Source organism: Python bivittatus, unplaced genomic scaffold (assembly GCF_059951505.1).
Source record: "Python bivittatus isolate LINGU-HERP-01145 unplaced genomic scaffold, Pbiv_v1 ctg000660_np1212, whole genome shotgun sequence".
NCBI classification, from domain to species: Eukaryota; Metazoa; Chordata; class Lepidosauria; order Squamata; family Pythonidae; genus Python; species Python bivittatus.
Window position 1 is genome coordinate 1,226,846 of NW_028277092.1, and position 23,166 is coordinate 1,250,011.

Below are 23,166 nucleotides of genomic sequence, written 5' to 3' on the forward strand. Positions count from 1 at the left end.
GGCTGAGAACCAGGAGCACTGTATCCACCACGGTCTACGAAACGAGTCACTCTGTCAGAAGAAGAGAACTCAGTCCAAGTTGGCTTGTTCCTGACAAAGATTTGCTGGCTCCCAGGATGGTAGCCTTGTTTCCCAAGCACTTACAGATATGCTCCTTGACAATCTGTCCCTTGCCCACTACAGGCATGACACTAACCAATCTGTGGTTTCCTAGATGCTCTTGCTTCCCCTTTTTGAACACTGGGGCAATACCGATTGCTTTCCTCCAACCTTCTGTTTCAAAGAGGACAGTTCAGAGCTGACCTCTGCCATTCTACTCTCAACCATGACTAATTAGGCCAACAGATTTGCCGTCATTTAAGGAAGCAAGGTGGGTTTCCACTATTCTTCCTGAGGTTCACTTCTCCTCGTTTCCTGAATCCAAACGTTGGAAGGGATCTCTTCTTCTGAGATGCAAAGAAGGTGGGAAGCAATTCCAGCCCCTCCTTTCCACCCAGCGCCTCGTAGACTTTTATGTTGGAGATAACCCCTCCCCAAATCCCCTCTATTATATTGTCTTGCCATCTCATTCTTGGAATGTCTTGAACTGGGCAGGATCTTCTTTTGCAGCACAAAGCACTCTGAACTCTCTCCTCTTGCTAAACGTGCAACAGACACTCCACTTAGGGCACGTTCTATCTAATTAACACCTTTTACCCATAGAATACGAGGCTGTCTAGGGCAGAGTTTCTCAACCTTGTGACTTGAAGAGGTGTGGACTTCAATTCCCAGAAGTTCCCACCCAGCATGCTTATGAGATAATGTCTCGGTGTGATAGGTGACATACCCATTTCTGTTTGCAAATTTCCCTAAGACACCTAAATTTTGCAAATAATTTAACAGGGTACATTTGGTTAATCATTTCACAAACATATCCAATTTAAACTGACCTCCACAATATAGATTTTTAAATTGGTGCATTGAAGCATTCAGAGAACAGTGATGTTTATTGTTAATCATCATCAGTTTGCATATGGCTTTGGGACAGTGTTTCTCAACCTTGGCCATTTGAAGATGGGTGGACTTGAACTCCCAAAATTCCCTGGGAGTTCAAGTCCACCCATCTTCAAGTGGCCAAGGTTGAGAAACACGGCTTTGGGAGAATGCAAAATTAGACAGGTTTGCACTCAGAGGTAAGCTAAATTAATTTCTTTCCCCTCCCTATTCCTTCTTCCCCCAACCATGTCACCATAATACGCCATTCAGAATCAACGTCTGGATGAGCAACTGATGTTAAAAAGCAGAATCTCTAGACTGCAAAGGTCACCTTGGCCAACATGATGGTTTCATCCCTTAGATGCCCCTTGTACGAAAGAAAGAACAACCAGTCACGCCTCCCTTTTTCTGGCGGGACCAAGCTGGCATCTCTCCCACCATCAGTGACGGGGGCAATAACAGGCTGAGTAGGAACACGCAAACGATGCCAAGGCATGGCAAAGAGAAAATGCCCTGAGTCACTTTTTGTGAGAAGGGCGGTATCTAAACTTGAAATATAAACTAATTAATTAATTGATTGATTGATTTTTTAAAAAATTAAACCACCATGCTTTGCCAATTGATTCCTGTATTGGCCAAACCTTTTCACGGAAACTCCTTCACCTTGTGTGTGCAAACAACTCCTATTTGTTGCAGCCCGTCTTGCTTTGCACTTCCTTATTCGGGTGGGGAGGTGAGTTTTGTAATCAAGCTGCTTAATAAAGGTAGAGCAAGAAGACCAGCCTGGTTAGAGCTTCCACGTCTCCCCAGGGAAAGTGGACCTCTTGATCCAGGTAAGAGAAGCTTGTGCTCAGTGCATTATCTGACGGGACCCATTGAAGAAAAGCTTGAGATCAGTCAGTGTAAGTCAGAAGATTGCAACCGGAATCCAATGTTTGTGTGCACATGGAAAACCCAGGACCGAGCATGGATTTCTTAGAGTTTATTTGAAGGGGCAGAAATGGGAGCTCTGAGGTGACTGTGGGGTTCTGCAACACAAAATACCTGAGAGAAGCGTGTGCCCCCTTTTTTTAGCAGAAAAATAGAGAAATTTGCTGGGGTCATCTAGATGGGGATTGTAAGCTGTGTCTACACAGCACGCTTAACCAGACGCCTAAAGGCCAGTTAAAGACCAGCATTCATACGTTTAACCTTTGTTAGGTTAGGGATTTTTTCTGACTTCACATACAATGTGACCCCCCCCCACTGCTTTTGTTAGTTATTCCTCATTGTACTGTACAATTCCAGAAATGAGTTGATTCAGCCACCAGATTAAGCAAGTGGCGAGAAGGCAGCTGCAGAAATCCTCCACTGTTGCTTCTTTCTGTAGCAACGTTTCATTTAGTCTCCATCTAAAAGAATTCGATTTCCTTTTATAAGCCAAACTCACAGGATATGATCTGAAAAAATATCTAAAGTAGCCAAGTTCTTTGAGGTCCAAATCATGTTTATTCTTGAAGAGGATCTGTGTCTTTCAGAAAAGTAGGTATACTCTCTTGAAATGGCCATTTTTCTGCCTCCGTATATCAACCAGCCCCCAACTGTCCATCAAATCAAAGAAAACTTTTGCTAATTTGCTTTGAGCAATTTTTCTCACAAGTTCTGCCCAGTTGTGGGGAGATCACTCCATTCCAATCCCCCATCAAACACCAGTTTTCATGAGAGAAACCTATTAATCTCTCTATCAATCATTTATAAAACAATACTTTGTCCTCATTTGGAGCAAAAATTCTCCAATAAATTGAGAATATGGAATAGATGCAAACCCAGGTTGAGCCCAAAAATACCTTTGTGGATCTCAGCACAAGAAGCATTTTATAGGTCGAGGGCGGAGCTGGCGTCGCGGCGATACAGCGGGCGATCCTGGGCTCCCAGGATCGCAGCTGATATCTCCTCCCCCGGACGGTCCCGATGGACCTAAGCCGTCCCGTAGAGATGGCGAACGCAAAGGGCGCGTCCCGCGGATCTCAGGGACGCCGCAAGTCCCAGATCGATCCGGGGAGAAGCTCTTGAAGCCGGTGGAGGAGAGGCAGCCAAAAATGGCTGCGAAAGCCGGGACAGCTCCAAAGGAAGATGGAAGAGAGGGGTGTCAACTGGGTGAGATGGACTTTTACTATTCAACTATTCTTAGAGAACACCTTAAGCAACTTAAAGAGATTTTTAAAAGTGAAGAAAAGTGGATTAAGCGGCGAGATTGAACCTTATAAAAAAAAAAGGGGAGAAAATTTTTCTTTTCAACTTTCCCTTTTTAGTGGAATTGACAAGATGTTTTTCTTTTAAAAAAAATATATTTTTAACTGGATTGGCTTTCTCTTTTTAATACTCAATAACTCTTTATTTTAAGCCTTTTTTCTTTTTTACTAAGATTTCTTTATTGTTATAAGAAATTTATATTTTTTTGACTTTGAAATGGGGAAAGTGGAGTTAAGAGAAAGTAAATGAAAGAAAGTTGCACTGCCATCTAGAGGCTCGACTTAGTGCTTTCTTTTTTCATTGTGACGCACGCTCAAGGACTCTGTGCTTTCTAAAAAGATAGTGGGATGTGCATGTTTATACAGGTGCCATCCGTAATTATAAACAAGAAAGTGGAGTTGAAAGCGATTTTGAAAATACTAAGATGGAAAGTTTGAGCTAGTCACAAGAGTTCTGATTAGTGGCAGTAGCTCTTCTTTCTGCTAGAAGCTCTGCTTTGCTCTCTATTCCCCCCTCAGTTGGATTTTTTTTTTTTTTTAAAGAGACTTAGCCTTTCCCCTCCTTTCCTTTTCTTTTTATTTTTCCTTTTTTTTTTTTTTTTTTCTCCTTTTGCTTCTTTTTTTTTCTTATTTTTGGCAAGAACAAAGATAAAGAATCCTTTGACTCAATGAAAGTTTATCAAGATAATAGACTATACGAGAAATACAATGCAGAAAAAGATCTTTAAACTATTGAGGATGACTGTAAAAAATTGGAAGAAGAGCTGCAGAAATTCTTAAAAAAAAAAAAGAAAAAGAAAAAAAGATATTAAAGCTAAAATGGACTTAATTAAACATAAAACGGGATCATTGGAAAAGGAAGAAATAGTACAAGAAATCAGAAACATTAAACAGAATTATTGTGAGGCCTATAAACTGAGAATTAAAAGGGTTAATCAACTGATAAATGAAGAGAGACAGATTTGTTCTTGGCACTGAGGGTGAGAAAAAGATTATACAAGATCATAATGGAAAATTGTACTAAGAGAATGCATAAAAAGAAGAAGTAAAACAATATTGAAAGAAACTACTCCAGATGCCTAAAGAAAAACGAGGGGAATACAACAATGATGGAACTGACAGAAGCTTCCAAAAGCAGAATGTTCAAAAGGACATTTATTATTGCTTTCTCTTATCCAATAATATAGAAAAAGGAATAAACAGCTAGATATTTTGGGATATTGAATGAAAAGGGTGAACTCAAAATTATGCAAGCGCTGGAATAAAGTATAAATCTGAGATATATAGTTAAAAATTCTATAACATGTAGTGAAGAATCTGGTTAGAACTGTAACCTGGTTAGAACTGTAATTGATATTGTAACTGATATTGGTTAGAACTGTAACTCTTAAGAATTGGGAAAATTAAAAAGTACTTATGCAGGAGGAAGTTATTGAAAATTATGGAATGTGCAGAGATGAGTTAAATTGAGATTTCAAACTAGAGTAAGAAGATAAGTAATTTTATATGACACGGGATTTGTTTTTATTAATGATTAGATGAGAAAATATAGTAATGTAATGGATTAGGAAACTTTATAATAGAAATTTGATATTAATTATTATATATATACACATATAATAGATAGATGGAAATGTATTACTAATCCTATTGAAAGTTAAAATTTCTTGTAATATATGATTTTATAGATTAGCTATGAATGATTAATAATTGTTAATTGATAAGTATACAAGTATATTTTGAATAGATGATATGAGAATTTAAGATTATGAAAGGGGCACCAACGAGTTGGTAACTGGTTGACACACGGTATAAAATGGAAGATGCTTTTTTATGCCTTTTTATGTTTTTGTTTGTTCATGTTTGTTTTGTGTTTGTTGTAAAAATAAAAAAAACATTAAAAAAAAAAAGAAGCATTTTATAGATGAGAAATAATAGGCAGATACAAATGGTTAACTTATCGAGAGAGAGTAGAATTTTGTCAAGGGGAAAATCAAGAGAAGAACTGGTGGCAGCGGGACATAGCTGTCCATGGTTCAAATTATTAGAAAGATTTAAAGTAGACAAAAGAATTTATGGTTTTGAAGATTGTAAGGCTGAGTTTGAAACAGAATTGTGTACAAGTGATGAACATGTAATTGCTAAAATGTAGAAACTTTTATTGAAATTTGAAACCGAAGAAGAACAAGTGAAAGAATGTCAGATAAAGTATATATATATATTCTTACTCATGTTCAAGTGGAGTTGGCAGATCCTGAAGTTACTTTCTGATAGCAGAAAAACTTAGTATCCATTGACTGACCCTCTCTGGTGGGACCATTGCACAGCTACAGTTGCTCAGATTGTCCCATCGCTTGGCCAGTGTTGTGGAGGACATATCTGGGGGAAGGCTACCCTAATAGTTGAAGCAGATGAACTGGGATCAATAAAATAATACCTTGTATGGATTTATACTGCAGATGGTTTTCTTTTTCATGTTGAGTAATGATGATCTCTCTTGTTGTTGTTTCTAAAAGTCTGGGTGTTGGTCCCTGGGCAGAATTTGGAAACAACTGAGCTCTGTTCATGGAAGGTGGCAGGAAGGTGGATTAGGCTGGAGACACAACATTTGGCTGAACAACATCAATAAAACAGTAACAATAGCATACTCTTGTGTGGTCTGAAACCAACAAATCTCACGTTTAGTTATTCACAGATTCTTAAAGGGCCCCATCTCTGCTATTAATCCGCGGACAATCTTGCTTCCCTCTAGAGGCAGATCCACAATGAAGCCACTGGCTCTTCTGTTGCTGCTCTGGGCTGTCTCCTCAAAAGGACAACCTTCGTGTGAGTGAACGACGGGTGGTCTTGCTGGACAGAGGGCTGTGGAAGAGGATGGACGCTCTTTCATCAATATTCAGCGCTGGGTTACATCCCAGGGCAAATTCCACAAGGGAAACCCCCATTCTGTGTTGGCCAGGCTGAGGGCTGCTGCCAGAGATGAGGAGAAAATTGGTCGGAGCGTTATCTTGACACGCAAAATACGTAATTTTGAATTAATGCACAAACCGGTCTCCTAATTCGGAGTAAAGATGTTTTGTGGAGTCCTTGGTGCTCCCTGAGTCTGGTTGTTTGCCGGTGTTGGTTGAAGGGCTGGTTTTTTCCTTGGCACTTCCTTGAATAGGGTATTGTTTTCTGCTTACAGTCTTCCTTTGCATTTATCTTGTATGTACAGTATGTAAAAACTTTCAGTAAAAGTTATTTTTGAAAAAGAAGAGCGAAACCACCACCTTAACAGTGGAATAACCAAATATGAGAAGATATCCCTGAAAAACGATTCGTGAGGCCTCTTCGTGTGGTGGTTAGAGGGATGGGAGAATAAGGAGAAGATGTGTCCTGGCCTTTTTGTTTCCTTCTTAGCTTCTTTATTGTCTCTCTTGAATGTATCCCCTCTTTTTATTGTCTTTCTATTGTCTCCATTCAAAAGAGGCAATAGTGGCGCAGGAGCTTCCCTCTCCCCTGGTTGTTGACTTCCCTACCCTGAATTACTCTTGTATCAATAGGCAGCAACAACTGCGTCAACACGGCCAAAGAAGATGTCCTCAAGTTGCTGCAGAAATGGGAATCAGCTTCCTCCTGCGTTCCCAACCAGCCAGGCCAGCCCCTGAAGCTCTTCCGGAGTTGCCAAGAGATCAGGGACTCGGTTCAAAAGGCTACTGGTGAGCAAAAGTGCAGCTTAACTCAGAAGAGCTTCTCCGTCCCATCAGATCTTCTGCTTCTTCATACTCCTGTTCATACTAATATTAATAATAAACCCTGTACAATAAGTTGCTCTTCACCTCAGATTTCCTCCTCCGTGCACTATTGTCCAGGGGTGTCCATAGTATCAAGATGGTGGCCACAAATATGTGATTGAAGACCAGCCCTTCTTTATTGCATTGTGTTGCACGTTGAAAAGGGAGGGGCTTCCATTGCACGGTTGTGGCCACCATCTTGACTTTACGACCCCCCTCCCTGTGGACATCCCTGCTACTCTCAAGCTGGTGCTTTATTAAGACAAAGTCCTGCTGAATTCCACGGGACTCTTTTCTACACACTGAATGCAGGATAAGACTGCCATGTCAGCTTTCTTTCAGCCCCATTTGTCATGCCAACCACAAAAGTCTGCATCAGGGTTTCTCAGTCTTGGCCACTTTATGATGGGTGGACTCAGGATTCTGGGGGTTGAAGTCCACTCATGCTGGCTAGGGAATTCTGGGAGTTGAAGTCCACCTGTCTTAAAGCCGCCATGGTTGACAAGCCCTGGTCCACATCATTCATTTTTTTAAAACTTCTTATTTCTTTATTCTCTGTTCCAATCTACTTTGTTAATTTAAGGCACTGAATTAAAAGTCAGTATTGAACATCCAAATGAGTCATCTTTGTATTTCTTCTTCTGCCCTTTTTGGACTATTCACCTAACAGCACTTTCACCGCTCTTAAGTTTGCAACTACGTAACTTCAGAAATGGATCTAAACTACAGAACAGTAATTCATTCCGAAGAAAATTATTATAGGATCCAGTGGAATTTTCACCATTATTTGTAATCAACTCTTTTACAGGATTTATTTAAACTTCCACAGAGATGCACACCCTCTGGTTACAGTCTTGAAATACTGATTTCTATTAACTTAATATATGCATAGCCTATATAGGTCTTGACTATATATGATTATCTATCTTGGAATCATTATCCCTCTTGTTACCACTGCAGTTAAAAATTGGCATTATCTTCTATCATTTATGTAAACGGGTTATTCTGAAATGTCAATCACTTAAAATAAATAAGTACACCTGGGTTTTGGCAGATGGACTGTATTTCCTGATCACTGAAGATGGCGAGATCTACCAGACCTTCTGTGACATGTCCACCAATGGAGGAGGCTGGACCTTGGTGGCCAGTGTACATGAAAACAACATCTTTGGGAAATGCACCGTTGGGGACCGCTGGTCCAGCCAGCAAGGCAGCAGCGCCAACTACCCCAAAGGAGATGGAAACTGGTCCAACAACTCCACCTTTGGGTCAGCCATAGCAGCAACCAGCGACGACTACAAGGTGAGAAATACTAGTCTGAGACAAAGGAAACCAATTTTTTTTTTTTTTTTAATTGGGCCATTTGCTTCAGCCACAGGTCAACGTCAGTCTAAAAACAGAGTTTGTAGTAATAGGCATTGCTGGATTATGTTTAATATTTGGTATCAAATAAAATAGTGGTTATACCTCCCACAAAGCCCATCTGTTCCCATCTGTCCCCTGCCATGGGTAACGTACACAGATTCTCCAGACTCTTTTCAGGCAGGGTTCAGACCTGGACAGGGGACTGAGGTGGCCCTGGTTGCTCCAGTGGACTGCCTGGTGGAGCACACCCTTCCTGGTCCTCTTAGACACTTGGCAGCCTTCAGTCCTATCAATGGAGGCCTGCAGGGGTTGGGGACTGGAAGCACAGAACTACAGTAGTTCTGCTCCTCCTTCAAGGGGCGCTTCCAGTCAGTGGGGGAAGAGGAGAAGTCACAGCTGTGGCCACTCACTTGTGGAGTGCTGCAAGGGTCAATCCTCTCACCCGTGCCTTTATGTCCATGAAGAGTACAGAGAGCTGCTGAGAGGACATATAATGGTTCAGCTCCAGGTGGACCAGAGATGCTGTGTAGGTGGTTTGTCAATGTCTGGAAGCCATGTGGGCCTGGATGGGGCAGAACATGTTGAAGGTAGCCCTAGGAAGATGGAGTTACTGTTGATACATCAAGGTTCTCCTAAACTTTGTTGTCTCTTGATGGAGAAGCAGTACCTTTGAAGGTCCATGATTTGGGAGGCCGCCTTGTCTGACAGCTCCAATGGAATCAGCAGCTGGAGGCTGTGGCCAGGAGGCCTTGTCTGGCTTACGTGGGGCTCAAGGGCCTGGCTTCATGAGTCGTGCCTTTGTCACATAAGACTGGATTACTACAAAGTGCTCTACACAGGACTCCCTTTAAAGACGACCCGGAAACCACAAACACAGCAGCCCAGGTTCTAGCTGGCCCTTGTTGTCAAGACCTGAACTTCAGGCCCTACCTTGGCTCCCAGTGGGCTTCCAGGTACAAGTAAATCCGCTGGCTTTAACCTACAGAGGCCTTCATGGCTTGGCACCTCGTCATTTCAGACCACATCCTCCAGCCAGAATTGTCTCAGCCAACAAGGTCACCTCGAGAGAAACCCATGCTGATACCTCTCTTCCAAGGATGGTGGTTGCAAGGTCATGCTGCTTTTTTTCCCATCCCAGAGTCCTCTCAAAAAGTGCAAACAGACTAATCAAATGTTTTCAAGACTTTCCCCAGTAACTTTCCAGTTAATTGTTATAAGCTGCCCAAGGTAATTGTATTTGAGGTGGGCGGCTACATAAACCAAATAAATGAGTAATTTTTTTAAAGCATAGATTTTGTAAGGCATGGAAACCATGACTGATGTTCCCCACTGCAGGTGGACTTGGCCAGCTTTCTGTCAGTTCCACCAATGCGACGCTTTCCCAGGCAAAGAGTTAGCCTCTTGTCTAGAGGAATCTGGATATCATTCTGCAGAATCTGATGCTGAGAGTGTCTCTTAGGAAAAGGACCCTTAAAATGCCTTCCACTGTTGTCAACGACGTTTCTTTTTTTCCAGAATCCAGGCTACTATGCTCTTGCCGCACGGGATCTCTCCATATGGCACGTCCCCAACAACAGCCCCATGAAGAAATGGCGGGAGGCTTCCATCTTGAGATACCACACGGAGTCAGGCTTCTTGGCTGAGGAAGGGGGCAACCTTCTCTGGCTCTATCAGGTGAGGCCAGCTGACTTGGCCTTCTGCCTGCTGACTCACCAGATACGGGATGGGTTGGGAGCATTATGATCGCTTGCATCTCATTGGGCTGATCTTAAAAGGCTAAACACCTAATTAGTGCTTGGTTGAGAGACCTCCAGGAATCCCAGAACTGTGTCTTAGAACTGGGAAGTGGAAGAAGACATTCCAGAAGATGGGAGAAGCAAACTACCTCCATACCATTGCCAAGAAAACTACCAGGATGTGTCCAAGAAGTCACCATGAATTAAGCTCAGTTTTTACGACCGAGCCTTGGTTCGCATCAGAGTCCTACAGCAGGGTTAAAGAGGACACCATAAGACGTCTTCATCTTCTGTGTCCTTCGACCATTAACGCATGGAAATAATCAAGCTGTGGTTTGCTTTTCAGAAATACCCTGTGAAATATGGTGCTGGTACCTGCCTAACCGATAATGGCCCTGCTTTCCCTGTCGTTTATGATTTGGGGGATGCCCAGAAGACTTCAGAATACTATTCTCCCCATGGACGGGGTAAGTGTCCTCTCTTTGGCCAGATGGGCGCCCCCCGATCAGGGTGTTTTAACTATCAGTGGCTCCTAGGCTGGAACCTCATCTGTTGAAGCTAAGCGAAGGAAGATTCGGAAGGAAGAAAAGGAAGGATTGCTTTCCAGAATGCACAGCTGCAGGGTGCAATTGGTGCCATGGTTTAGATGGTTTAGAAAGCAGAGTGGGCAGGTTAGGCCAACGATGTGGCTACTCGCCTTGCTGGCTATTTGGTACCCCGTGAAAGCCCAGCTGTTGGGAAGGAACAGCAACAGAATAGGAATTGGAAGAGTCTAGCCCAGTGGTTTTCAACCTTGGCCACTTGAAGACACGTGGACTTCAGCTCCCAGAATTCCCCATGCTCCCAGAATTCCCCAGCCAGCACAGGGAATTCTGGGAGTTGAAGTCCACCCAACTTAAAGTGGCCAGGGTTGAAAAACCCTGACCTAGAGGCATGCCTTTTGATCTGGGAGTCCCATTATCTGGATGCAAACCTCTCCAAATCTTTCAGCCACGTCCACATGCTTTTCTTGACAACAATATACAGCTGGTTTGCCTTGCATTATTCAAGGTTTGATTCTGGGAGTTCTTTCTCAGCTGATTCTCTTGAAAGACCCCTGGAAAGTGTATTGTAGGTGGCTCTGAGCTTCCCCTCTCCTTTTGATGGCTGTCATGATCTGATTCTGGGAGCTGAAGTCCACACCTCTTCAAGTGGCCAAGTTTATAAAATGCTGGTCTAGCACGTCACGTGAACCCAGCCAGCCCTCTGGGTGCCACTAGACCCAGCTGGGCTTGTTCTTCTGCTGACTGTCATCTCCCAAGATTGCAAAAATAGTTACAACCCCCCAAACCACATTCAGTATTTCTTTTGTTTTTCTCAGGTGAATTTACCGCCGGCTTCATCCAGTTCCGCGTGCTTAATAATGAAAACGCAGCTATGGCTCTATGCTCTGGAGTTAAAGTCACAGGATGCAACACAGAACATGTGAGTATCCAGGCCTTCTCCTAGAACAGTGTTTTTCCAACTTGGCCACTTTAAGAGGTGTGGATGTCAACTCCCAGAATTCCCCAGCCAGCATGGGGAATTCTGGGAGTTGAAGTCCACACATCTTCAAGTTGCCCGCTTTGAGAAACACTGACCAAGCCTAGGTTTCATCCTTGGTTGTTCTTTTCTTGGCCAAAGTAGCCTATTGCTGTTGCTTTAATTCTTTTGCAGTAGAATATAACCAGCTCACCGGTTTCTGAATTTTTATAGCATGATGGGCTGATTGCTAAAAATCACGTCCACTCTCTATCTCAATATTTCTCAACCTTGGCCACCTCTTAAAGTGGCCAAGGTTGAGAAACACCGCTCTATCTGCATTATTGAGACAATATATTCCCACTTGGGTTCCTCCCCCCAGGGTTTTAAAAAAGCAAAAACAATCTGTTTATATTCCAGTGTTGTAACATACATCTTGCCCTAATTTACTTAACTATCAGTCTCAATTCTCCCTACTTTTATTCCTCGATTTGTATAGTCCTTCGATGCAGGATTCTAATGCAATTCTAATAAACTCTAGTCCTGCTTGCGTAACACTCTTTGTAGCGCACCTTTTGGGCATGAATATGCTGAGCTTGGGTTGATGTTTGCATTCATCCCTTTCCGGGGTCTGCAGGGAATTAACAGCCAAATTCTTTTGTAAATTCATGACCCAATTCTTTTACATCCCTTGGAGCCGCGCTGTTCGTTTCTAGAATTCTGTTTTTGCCTTTGCCGGATTTTGGGGGGGTTCCAGTTTTGCGCCCTGCCGTGCATGCCCACAGCACACTCTGGCATCTTCCCAACGCGTAGGGTGTTCAATTCCCTTCTTTTCTTCCTTAGCACTGCATTGGGGGCGGCGGCTTTTTCCCCGAAGGATCCCCACGTCAGTGTGGTGACTTCACAGGCTTTGACTGGGACGGCTACGGGACTCACAGCGGCTGGAGCGTTTCTAAAGCCATGGTGGACTCCACGGTCTTCATCTTCTACCGCTGATCCAGAGCCAGGAGGGTGAATCAGAAGCCTCCACGCACTGCTGTCGCCTGAGATGGAGGCCCCTTTCCTGGGGTAGAGAAATCTCCCGCAATACGCAATACTACAAGGCTACACAACAAAAATAAAAGCACCACGTTAAAGTTTGGCCTCTGTTTTTTCAACAGTTAAAGAGACACAGTCTTTCCAAGGTGTGCCACCTCGAGATGATCCAGGTGGCATTGCTAGGGCTGACCCCAGTAGGTATTAATAAGGGGAAAGGACTTGCCACGGCAAGTCAGGGGTTTGGATGGAGAAGTGATATTTTCTGGGTCCAAGCCACGTTTGGCCTTTGAGGGCGTACCAGTGAGTAAGGCCTCCCCCATGTAAAGATGGCCTCATTTCATGTACCGTAAGTTTAATGTCAATCATTGTTCAAGGAATGCAGTTACTAATTTCCCCCCTCCGTCACATTAACCGTTACGAGAACATTGAAGAATTCAGCCTATGTGTCCCTGAGTCTCTGACTACATTTCCGATCTTGTCCATGAAGAGGAACATGAGTCCATGAAGGGGACCACTTTGGGCACTCAGGCTTATAAACATAAGACCCTAGAATTGGAAGGGGTCCTTCAGGCCAGCTAGTCTGCCCCCTGCTCAGGAATCTCAGCTAAAGCATCCGAGAGAGATGGCTGTCCAGACTCTACGTTGACACATTGTAATGGTCTGTGGGAATGACCTTGGGAGATGGGGGGAAGAGACGCTGCCAAGGGAACGGTCCGATAAGAGAGGGCACAGCCTTCAGCTGCATAATGGGCGGAGAAAGAGGCTCAGAAGGGACCCTCCCTAACTACTTCTCAGGCTGTAAAGGAGACAGCGGGAGAATTGTACTTTCAGATTTGCAAGATTCTGTTAATGTAGCCTTACAATAAAGTAGAATTAGCTCATCTGGTCATGTTTCCTGCCTGGTCTACCTGGCAAGACTGACACCTAGGGAACGGTCAGATAAGAGACAGCATAGCCCTCAGCTGCCTAATGGATGGAGAAAGAGGCTCAGAAGGGACCCTCCCTCACTTCTCAATTCTCAGAGGAACTGGCCGGCTGGCTCTGTGTAACAGCGTAATGCGTGCAGCCAACTCAGGGATGAAGTGCGAATAAGGGGTGAAAAATAGATGTGTTTCCTTGGGAGCCTTTGTGTGCAAGAACACAACTCTCGAATCTAATCCAGCAGCTGTATCACTGTAGATGCCTGCAGCGTTCAAAGGACAAATGTGGTGAGACATGGCACACCCACCCACACGTGCCCAGGCAGCACCTTCGTCTCCCACTCACTAGTACAGGAGACCCACAACTGTTTCCTTCCCTTTAGACATTCAGTGGAAACTCAGAGGTAATATGGGGGGGGGGGGAGTTTTCTGATCTCGCTCTCATCAGAAGATCTCACGAGTAATGAAGCTCTGACTGGGGGGTCTAGTCTTCTTAATAAAAGGATGTCATCTTGACGCCCTTCAAGTTTGTCTTTTCCCTTGTGACCTTCAAAAGAATGCCAGGGTAGAGAAGGAAGGGAGGGCTCTCCAAAGAATCGGCTCGCCCGTGTTTTCCCAGAAAGCAAGATAAACAGAGGTGAGTCATCAGGATCCCTTGGAAGTGATGTGGCTGTATCCAGTCTCCCCTCAGTCCCTTTTGGACTACGACTACCTGCTAGCCCAGCACATCTGGCTCCCTCAGATAACAGAACCTTCTCTGTTGTAGATCTTCACTTTAATTTCTTTGCTGATGGTCAATCAAACCTGGGCAGTGTCAGGTTCTCCAAAATGAATTTCTTGGCCTAATTGCAGCAAAATCTGAAACTTTTGGTCTTGTGAACCTCAGTTTCTTTTGCACTGGTTAGCTACCTGCTTAGTATATCACCAACGTTTAAATAAACCATTCACTTGGTATGCATATAAAAATAAAAACCTTATTCATTATTATTCCGAGTGGGTCGAGTTTGTTGTAGTGCAAACATGCACTTTCAAACTGCTTGTGCTCGGACACCCCGTCCCAGAGAAGGAGGCTTATAGATCCAGGAGGCAGGACCAGAATCAATAGGATGAAACTATGGGAAAATCAATATACATTGGAGATGAAGAGGAATTTCTTGACTGTATAAGCCAGCGTTTCTCAACTTTGACAACTTTAAGATGAGTGGATTTCAACTCCCAGAACTCCCCAGCATTGGGCTGGGGAATTCTGGGAGGTGAAGTCCACACTTCTTCAAGCTGTCAAGGTTGAGAAACACTGGCCTAGAGGAAGACCCTGGTAACAGTTTTGGAGCTTCACTGGCAGAATTTAAATGTAAAACATAAAATAATAAGCACAATACATATTTTATGTTTAAAATATAGTGGTTGCACATCCATAATTGGATCCTGGTGCTTTTTCTTCTAAAAATACCTTTCCATCACTATGGGGGGCAACCAAGAGGGGTGGAAAACTTCTACATGGGCTATGATGGAATGGTAATTTTTTCCTGGGGGAATGCAAGGGTTAAGTCTAAGGAGGGCAGCCGGAAAGGAAGAGGGAAGAGAAACCGCTTCAAATGCCACGCTATCTTTTTTAGACAACGTCACTCTTCGAAGAAGAGATAGTTGTTCAGCACCAACCAGAACTCTGAGTAAATGAGGGAAATAAACATCTCCACTTCTTCACTACCAGAACAAGACAAGAAACAAGGGAGTTGAATTAGAAAAGGCTGGTGTCCATCTCCAACCCCAGCATTATACCAGTTATGGGGAATACGACCAGGACAAGGCCTTCAGATTTCAGTTGGTCATCCAGAAGAAGTTTCCAAGGGCAAGAGCCGTTCCTCGGTGCCACAGGGGCTCCGGAACAGCTGGGCTTCCCTTTGCTGGAGGTGCCAAACAGAGGCTGGACTGCCATCCCGTTGGGGGTGCTGAAATACTGTAGTGGATTCCTGCACTGGGCAGGGAGTTAGACTCAAGCAGGGTTCCTCAATCTCAGAAACTTTAAGATGCGTGGACTTCAATTCTCAGAATTCCCCAGCCAGGAGGCTCTTGAATTGTCCTTTGCAAAGCAAAGTTACAAATATAAACAATTAATTTTTTTTTAGCCTTATGAAGCTCTTTCAGATTTGCCCCTTTTTCAGGTTTGTCCTTAATTTTTTTCCAAGAAAATATGGCCCCCGTGCGTACAACTGAAGATGTTCCCATTTGGTAAGCGCATTGGAGTCTTGTTTACTCTCACTTGTTTTGAGCCTCCCTGACCTGATTGCTTAATCGCGTCTTTGCGGTCTGGCTTCTCCTTAACTGCGGGAACATTGCAATCTAGCAAGGCGAACAAAATATTTACTTAGCTTTCTCCAAAAGCCAGAGGCTGCGGAAACCAGCTGTTCCTTTCTCTTTTCCTCTCCCTCGAAGTCACAACACTAATGGTCCCACCTTTGAGAGCTGCTCTGGACAGGATCAGGAAAGGCTGGGAAAATCACGTGGAGATGAGGGGGGAAGCATTAAATCTTGAAATGCCAGTGTAAATACTTGATTTGCACTATTCCTAAAGTAGAGGATCCGGCATTGACTTAACTTCCACTATGCGCCAATAAGAATTTGTATATTTCATGTGCCTAATACGATGTTTCTCAACCTTGGCCGCTTGAAGATGGGTGGACTTCAGCTCCCAGAATTCCCTATGCTGGCTGGGGAATTCTGGCAGTTGACGCCCACCCATCTTAAAGCTGCTGAGATGGAGGAACAATGGCCTAGCTGATCTCCACCATCTCTTTTGATCCTTCCATCCTGTGATTCTGCATTTATACGTCGTCTCTGGCAGATCTGATATCTCAGCCACACTGTCAACACGGCCAGTAATTCTAGTGGTTGGAGTGGACAGTATTGGACATTAAATGTTTGCAAGAAAAGATACATACCAGTGACCATAGTTCTCACGTCCATGCCACCACAACAATGGTGGTCTCCAAAAAAAGGACCTCAATGACTAAATAAGAGAAAATATAAAGTAGCTTCATCTCTTTACAAAACAAAGACACCCAGCTGGGTCATATTCTAACCTGAAGCTAAACTGATGGACTGACTGTGACTGACTGGATCTTGGGAGCATGGCAATCATTCAACTCTTTGTCCCACTGGGAACACACAGACTGCAGGGAACATTTTATTCCAGTTCTACTTGGCCCAAGCCTTTAGGTCATACCCTGAAATCTAAACCATGCCTCTGTCCTGGTGTTTCTCAACCTCTGATGGGTGGACTTCAACTTCCAGAATGGTTGGCTGGGGAAGACATTAAATCAATGTTTCTCAACCTTGGGCACTTGAAGATGCGTGGACTTCAACTCCCAGAATTCCCCAGCCAGCATGCTGGCTGGGGAATTCTGGGAGTTGAAGTCCACCTCTCTTAAAGTGGCCAAGGTTGAGAAACACTGCTGAAGTCTCCCTCTTTGCTTGCTATCATTTCAAAGCAACGGATGAAGACGCCCGTGGCAGCAGCTCTTTCTTAAACTTTTTTCTCGCAGGACCCCTTCCCACTTTTAAAAATTATGGAGGACCCCAAAAGAGCTTTTGCTGGTATGGGTTATATCAGTGTTGTCCAAACTTGGCCACTTTAAGATGAGTGGACTTCAACTCCCAGAATTCCCCAGCCAGCCATGCTGGGAGTTGAATTCTGGGAGTTGAAGTCCACTCATCTTAAAGTGGCCAAGTTTGGACAACACTGGGTTATATTTATCGATATTTTCCCTATTAAAAATTAAAATTGACGCATTCGCTGCTGCTACCGCTTCTCACCATCGTTCGATGGGATTTTAATATTGTATTATTTTTCAACATAGGCTGGCAAATCATGTTGATTTCGTGGACCCCTGAGAGGGTCTTGGGGGACCCCCGAGGGCCTCGGACCACACTTTAAGAAACACCCATCTAGAAACCGATCCTTTAATGTTGCCAGTTTTAATGATCGGCCCAAATGAGCCATATTTTGAAATATCACTTGGGAAATACAAATATAAGTGTTTAATGATTCTGGGGCTACGTGCTCTTTGTTACAAATCCAAATGATTTTTTTCTTTTTCTTTTTTTGTTCTGAGGAACTGAGAAAATGGTCGGGGCAGGAGGTCAAACGGCAAGTGCAGAGAACGCAACCTCTGAAATGTATATTTATATATGAGTTTTTAGGGGGCTTTTGTGTAGGGTTTGTTTTATATAGTCTAACTTTTTAATTAATGAATGTGGGTATTTATTTTTTTAACTGTTTTTGGGTTTTATTCTAATTGTGAGTTGCCCTGAGTCACCCTCTGGGGAGATGGGTGGCACACAAGCTTAATAAATGGATGGATGGATGGATGGATGGATGGATGGATGGATGGATGGATGGAATGTCAGATTGGGGACGTAGAATTGATATACCATCTGGCTGTCAAAAAAACTCTTGCTGAGAAATTGAACCTACTTGGAGTCTTCCTTGGAGAGACCCCTGACCTACAAATATTTCAGCTAACAGACTTTACTTGACAGGATGCGATACAGACATATTTCAAACAATGATAACAAATCATGGAAAGAAATAAAACAAGGTCATCTAGCAGCTTAAAAATCTTTCCTGGCTAGGACTTTTGGTGACAATAAAAATGAATGCATTACCCAGAATCAACTTCTTATTTCAAAGGGCACCAATTCAAATCCCAGATTCAAAAAAAAATTGCAGGATTGGCATGGAACAATTAAAATATTTATATGGAATGGGAAAAAACCAAGAATAAGATTAAGTTTTTGCAAACCTTAAAAGAGATAGGTGGGCTAGCTTTTTCCAATCTCAGATTATATTACAGAACAAGCTGTCTATCATGGATAAGAGAATGAATAATTTTTCCTAACAGCAGAATATCAACTATAGAAGAAGGCTTAGCCAATGGACTTCACAGATATTTATGGTATAAGGAAGATGAGAATCTGAAGGGACATATAATAAGAGAAGGTCTGTTAAAATTTTGGAATTCCTTAAAAGCAAGGATAAATCCAATGATTTCACCACTAGCATCACTGTCAAATATTTTTTATTTCAAGGACATTGCAGAAAGAAAATCCGATCACATATGCCAACAAGAAATGTCATAATGTACTGAGATGCATGCTCAGGGCAGCAGGAATAAAATTTGCCTAACTTTGGAAGAAAGATACAATTCCGACGATTTCTGATGGGGGACTGAAACTTGGAGAATATGCAGCAATGCAAAATTAACAGCATATGTACAGAGTCGCTTTGTGTGAGATGGGCGGCTATATAAACGTGACATGTAAATAAATACGTAAATAAATAAATATATTCGCAACGGAGGTTTAACCAGATCCAAGCCAGAATGGTCCCCAAACACACAATATATTATGCAGAATGGCAAATAGAAAAACTTACAGTACGACTTTCAAGGGGCCATAAACGCTTACAAACCCCGCAAATTGGTAGAGGTGCAAAAAGGCACAGTTACAAACCAAATAGCGTTTTTATCTTCTTCCTGTTCATTCTGCTTTTGTTTCTTTTCCTTTCTTATGCACAAACAGTGATAAAGAACAATACAGTGGAGACTCAGTATTAAGCTTAAGCCTCAAACCTATGCCGTGTTTGGCTTTAGGTGTAAAATTTAAGCCACCTTGTGCTTTTCAAGATGAACACCGTTCTCATTATCATAGTTAATACTGATACAAGCTTCTATTTCTTTCTTTCTTTATGCCATAGCATAATACCATTAAAAATCAATATAAAGACAGAAAAAGAAAAAGAAAAAATATATTTTATCATTCCTGCCACTTGGGCTAGAAGGATTTGTAGGAAGAGAGCCGTGTTCTTCCAAGACAGTGTTTCTCAACCTTGGCAACTTTCAGTTGGGTGGACTTCAACTTCCAGAATTCCCCAGCCAGCCATGCTGGCTGGGGAATTCTGGGAGTTGAAGTCCACCCATCTGAGAGCTGCCAAGGTTGAGAAACCCTGATCTAGGGAGTCTGGCGGCCCCTTTTCTGACTAATAATTTTTATTAAAAGGCATAAGCGTGCATTGATGAAGTGAACTGCATCAGAAAGTCATTGTGACACATATCAGGAAAAAAGCAGTGGAAATTGTCTTCCTGGTGGGCTGAGGTGGGTGGAAGGCAACATGGTCCCAAGGACCAGACCTAAACCTGCCCGTAGCTAAGATGAATTTTCTCCAGTGTTCAAGCCAGGGCACCCTGGTGAATTTCTACAAATCACCGCTAGAAGACAGTGTTCATCCATCCAACCATTTCTGTATCCCACAGAAGAGATCTGTCGTTCCGGCGGTGAACACATTTGCTGAAGCTCATCCTTGTACGGGCCACCGGTTTCAGGATGTAGGGGGAGAAACACCCATATTCCTACGTGACTCATCGAAGTTGTGCGTTGTTTGTGGGCATGGAGAGTGGGCTTGCCCTGTCTTAGGGTTGCCCCCACTTCAGAGCAGAAATGAAGGAACTGCTGCCATGGACATCTTCGTCCCTTGCTTTGAAATGGTAGCAAGCAAGCAGGGAGACTTTAGCTCAGTGTTTTTCAACCATGGCCACTTTAAGAGGGGTGGACTGCAACTCCCAGAATTCCCCAGCCAGCATGGCTGGCTGGGGAACTCTGGGAGTTGAAGTCCACCCCTCTTAAAGTGGCTAAGGTTGAGAAACACCCCTATAGATGAAAGGATACCACTTTTTTAAAGCGACCGAATACAGTATGAGTTTTCCTCCCTTTCCATATTTTGCAAATCTCAGCACACTTCAGATTTATTAGTTTGTGCTAAAATGTGTAAGTGCATATTTCTCCTGACCTTTGCGTTTTTCTTGGCGAGTTTGCCTAATATGGCCCATTTTACAACCATTTCCCGTCAGTATACACACACACACGTGCACTTTTCCCTTACTCATTTTTGAAAGGAGACCTAGACTGTACTTTTGGTGTTTCTCAACCTTGGCCACTTTAAGAGGGGTGGGCTGCAACTCCCAGAATTCCCCAGCCAGCATGGCTGGCTGGGGAATTCTGGAAGTTGAAGTCCACCCAACTGAAAGTTGCCAAGGTTGAGAAACACTGTCCTAGATGAACACGGCTCTCCTCCTACAAATCCTTCTAGCCCAAGTGGCAGGAATGATAAAATATATTTTTTCTTTTTCTTTTTCTGTCTTTATATTGATTTTTAATGGTATTATTATATGGCATAAATAAATAAAGAAATAGAAGTTTGTATCAGTATTAACTATGGTAATGAGAACTACGTTCATCTTGAAAAGCACAAGGTGGCTTAAATTTTACATCTAAAGCCAAATGTGGCATTCACAAACCACCACAAAATACGTTCAATTATGGCTGGCTGGGGAATTCTGGGAGTCGCAGTCCACCCCTCTCAAAGTGGCCAAGGTTGAAAAACACCGCTTTAGCCCCTTCCTCCCTCTTAGCCTCTTCCTCTCACACGGGCCAGAAGGGTGTTTGTTAGCATGGAGGAAAAAGCAGGAATAACCAGCTGATCTCTTGGCCCAAGAGGACAAATGGGGAGAAGAAGCTAAACAGGCTCTCTAACAGGTGAAGAGTTGTGCCTTCATATTCTCCTACGCCCGTCTATGGAAAATTGAAACGAGGTCCCCACAGCCATGCGCAATTGGTTTAATTGGAATAATTGCCTTAACGAGAGCTGTTAGTTCCTACTTATCCATTTGTCATGGGGTAAAAATGAAGCTCTCTTGCGGTGTTCTTTGGGGAGCCTTGAAACACGGGCTCTAAATCTGACTCACAAGCCTGGTATTGGTTGCGGTTATATGTTTTGTTAAGCCCTGATGTGATTGCTCTGTTTGGTTCTGGCTTAGCGTGATCCACAGGCTTTTGCAGCTATTGAGATTACATCAGAATGATGACCCATGGGCAGTGATGTCATGATGCAAACTCCGCCCTCTAAATACTTGCACCCCATTGTGTGCTGGAAGTATGTAAGTCATGGGTTGTGAGTCATGATGGAGTAATGTGTGTTTTGTCACTTACCTGTGCCACCCCCATAGATATCTATGATGTGATCAGTCAACCTAACTATTGTGTTTTCTCAGCCATGGAGATGTACAACGTGTAAACCCAACTAATTATATTTTTTTCCAGTAAACCATGGCTAACAAAACCATGGCTTAGTGTGATGTGTGAATGAAGGCACAAAATGTTTGGTTGGGGGTATTCACTTCTTACAGTTCAACCTCTGGTTAGTCGGGTACCACTGAGGCAGGCTTGACTCCTGGGAATGAGGTGGACAAAGACGATCCCAACTTGTAGCTCTTCCAAGGACAGTCGTCCCTGTAATTCCTTTGATACTGTCATCCACCCTACCCGTTTTCTTCTACTTATACCTCCCTCACTCTTCCCAAGGCTAGTTCTTCTTTTAGTCCATTATCCACTCTCATCGAATACCCAAAGTAAGTAAGTTTCTGCTTGTTGATCATCACCTGAAGGAATAATTACCTTAATGTTGTCCAGGATTGTCTGGTTCTTCTTGCAAGTCCATCTATCCAAGAGTTTGTTCTCTTTCTTTTACTCTATCGTAGCAGAATTCTGCATTGGGCAAGGATTGAATTAGACGCTCTTGATCCCTTTCAACCCTTACATTCTATGATCTTCTTATTCTTTCTCAGTGTCCCTGAAGTTGATTTAATTGTCTTCCTCACTGAGATTAATCTCCTCTCCACTTCTGTCTTTATCTGCTCTTGAGATATGCAAATAGATCTTTCTCTGAAAGAGATTCTTAAGAATGTGTGTATTTTAAATCATGGATGTGGCCGCCATTTCACAAAAGTGACTCTGGGCAGCATACAAAGATGTACGTCTAAATTGTTGTATTGAACAATGCAAAGATGCATTGAATTGTTCAGCAGGCATTTCTGTTTTTAGGTTCACTTTTGCACTTTAGAAAATACTCTTTTCCTTCCTTCCTTCCTTCCTTCCTTCCTTCCTTCCTTCCTTCCTTCCTTCCTTCCTTCCTTCCTTCCTTCCTTCCTTCCTTCCTTCCTTCCTTCTGATTTATCAAATCTATATAGCTGCCTTAGCTGTCTTTGTATGACATGGCTTTGATTTGACCACATCGTCCCCTCCAGAACTATTTGTGAAAGTTCAGCTTTCTAGGACAGTGTTCTTCAACCTTGGCCACTTTAAAATGGGTGGATGTCAACTCCCAGAATTCCCCAGCCAGCACAGGGAATTCTGGGAGTTGAAGTCCACCCAACTTAAAGTGGCCATGGGTGAAAAACCCTGACCTAGAGGCATACCTTTTGATCTGGGAGTCCCATTATCTGGACGCAAGCTTCTCTAAATCTTTCAGCCACGTCCACATGCTTTTCTTGACAACAATATACAGCTGGTTTGCCTTGCATTATTCAAGGTTTGATTCTGGGAGTTCTTTCTCAGCTGATTCTCTTGAAAGACCCCTGGAAAGTGCATTGTAGGTAGCTCTGAGCTTCCCCTCTCTCCTTTTGATGGCTGTCATGATCACTGACTGTTTTAATGCACAAGTCATTAGATTTTTTTTTTTGAGATAGTACTTACTTCTCTGCCCGTTTAATAGTTCAGTGCTGTAATGCGTTTTTGA

The 23,166-nt window shown here is 43.1% G+C and overlaps 1 protein-coding gene across 1 annotated transcript; it reads left to right on the forward strand.

Moving 5' to 3' along the window:
* The first annotated feature begins 1,684 nt into the window (after positions 1-1,684).
* Positions 1,685-12,721, forward strand: ITLN1 (intelectin 1). The gene is made up of 8 exons (XM_007444177.4): positions 1,685-1,808; positions 5,959-6,032; positions 6,749-6,904; positions 8,034-8,281; positions 9,860-10,018; positions 10,427-10,547; positions 11,441-11,544; positions 12,424-12,721. The coding sequence occupies exons 2-8, from the start codon at positions 5,972-5,974 to the stop codon at positions 12,574-12,576; spliced, it is 1,002 nt and encodes a 333-aa protein (XP_007444239.1). The 5' UTR covers positions 1,685-1,808; positions 5,959-5,971; the 3' UTR covers positions 12,577-12,721.
* The last annotated feature ends 10,445 nt before the right edge of the window (positions 12,722-23,166 follow it).

What these genes read in the sequence shown, in the direction of transcription:
- ITLN1 (XM_007444177.4), top strand. Translation starts at nt 5,972, where the DNA reads ATGAAGCCACTGGCTCTTCTGTTGCTGCTCTGGGCTGTCTCCTCAAAA. An exon ending in CAACCAGCGACGACTACAAG is followed by an intron (nt 8,282 to 9,859) that starts GTGAGAAATACT and finishes CTTTTTTTCCAG; the next exon opens with AATCCAGGCTACTATGCTCT. An exon ending in CTATTCTCCCCATGGACGGG is followed by an intron (nt 10,548 to 11,440) that starts GTAAGTGTCCTC and finishes TGTTTTTCTCAG; the next exon opens with GTGAATTTACCGCCGGCTTC.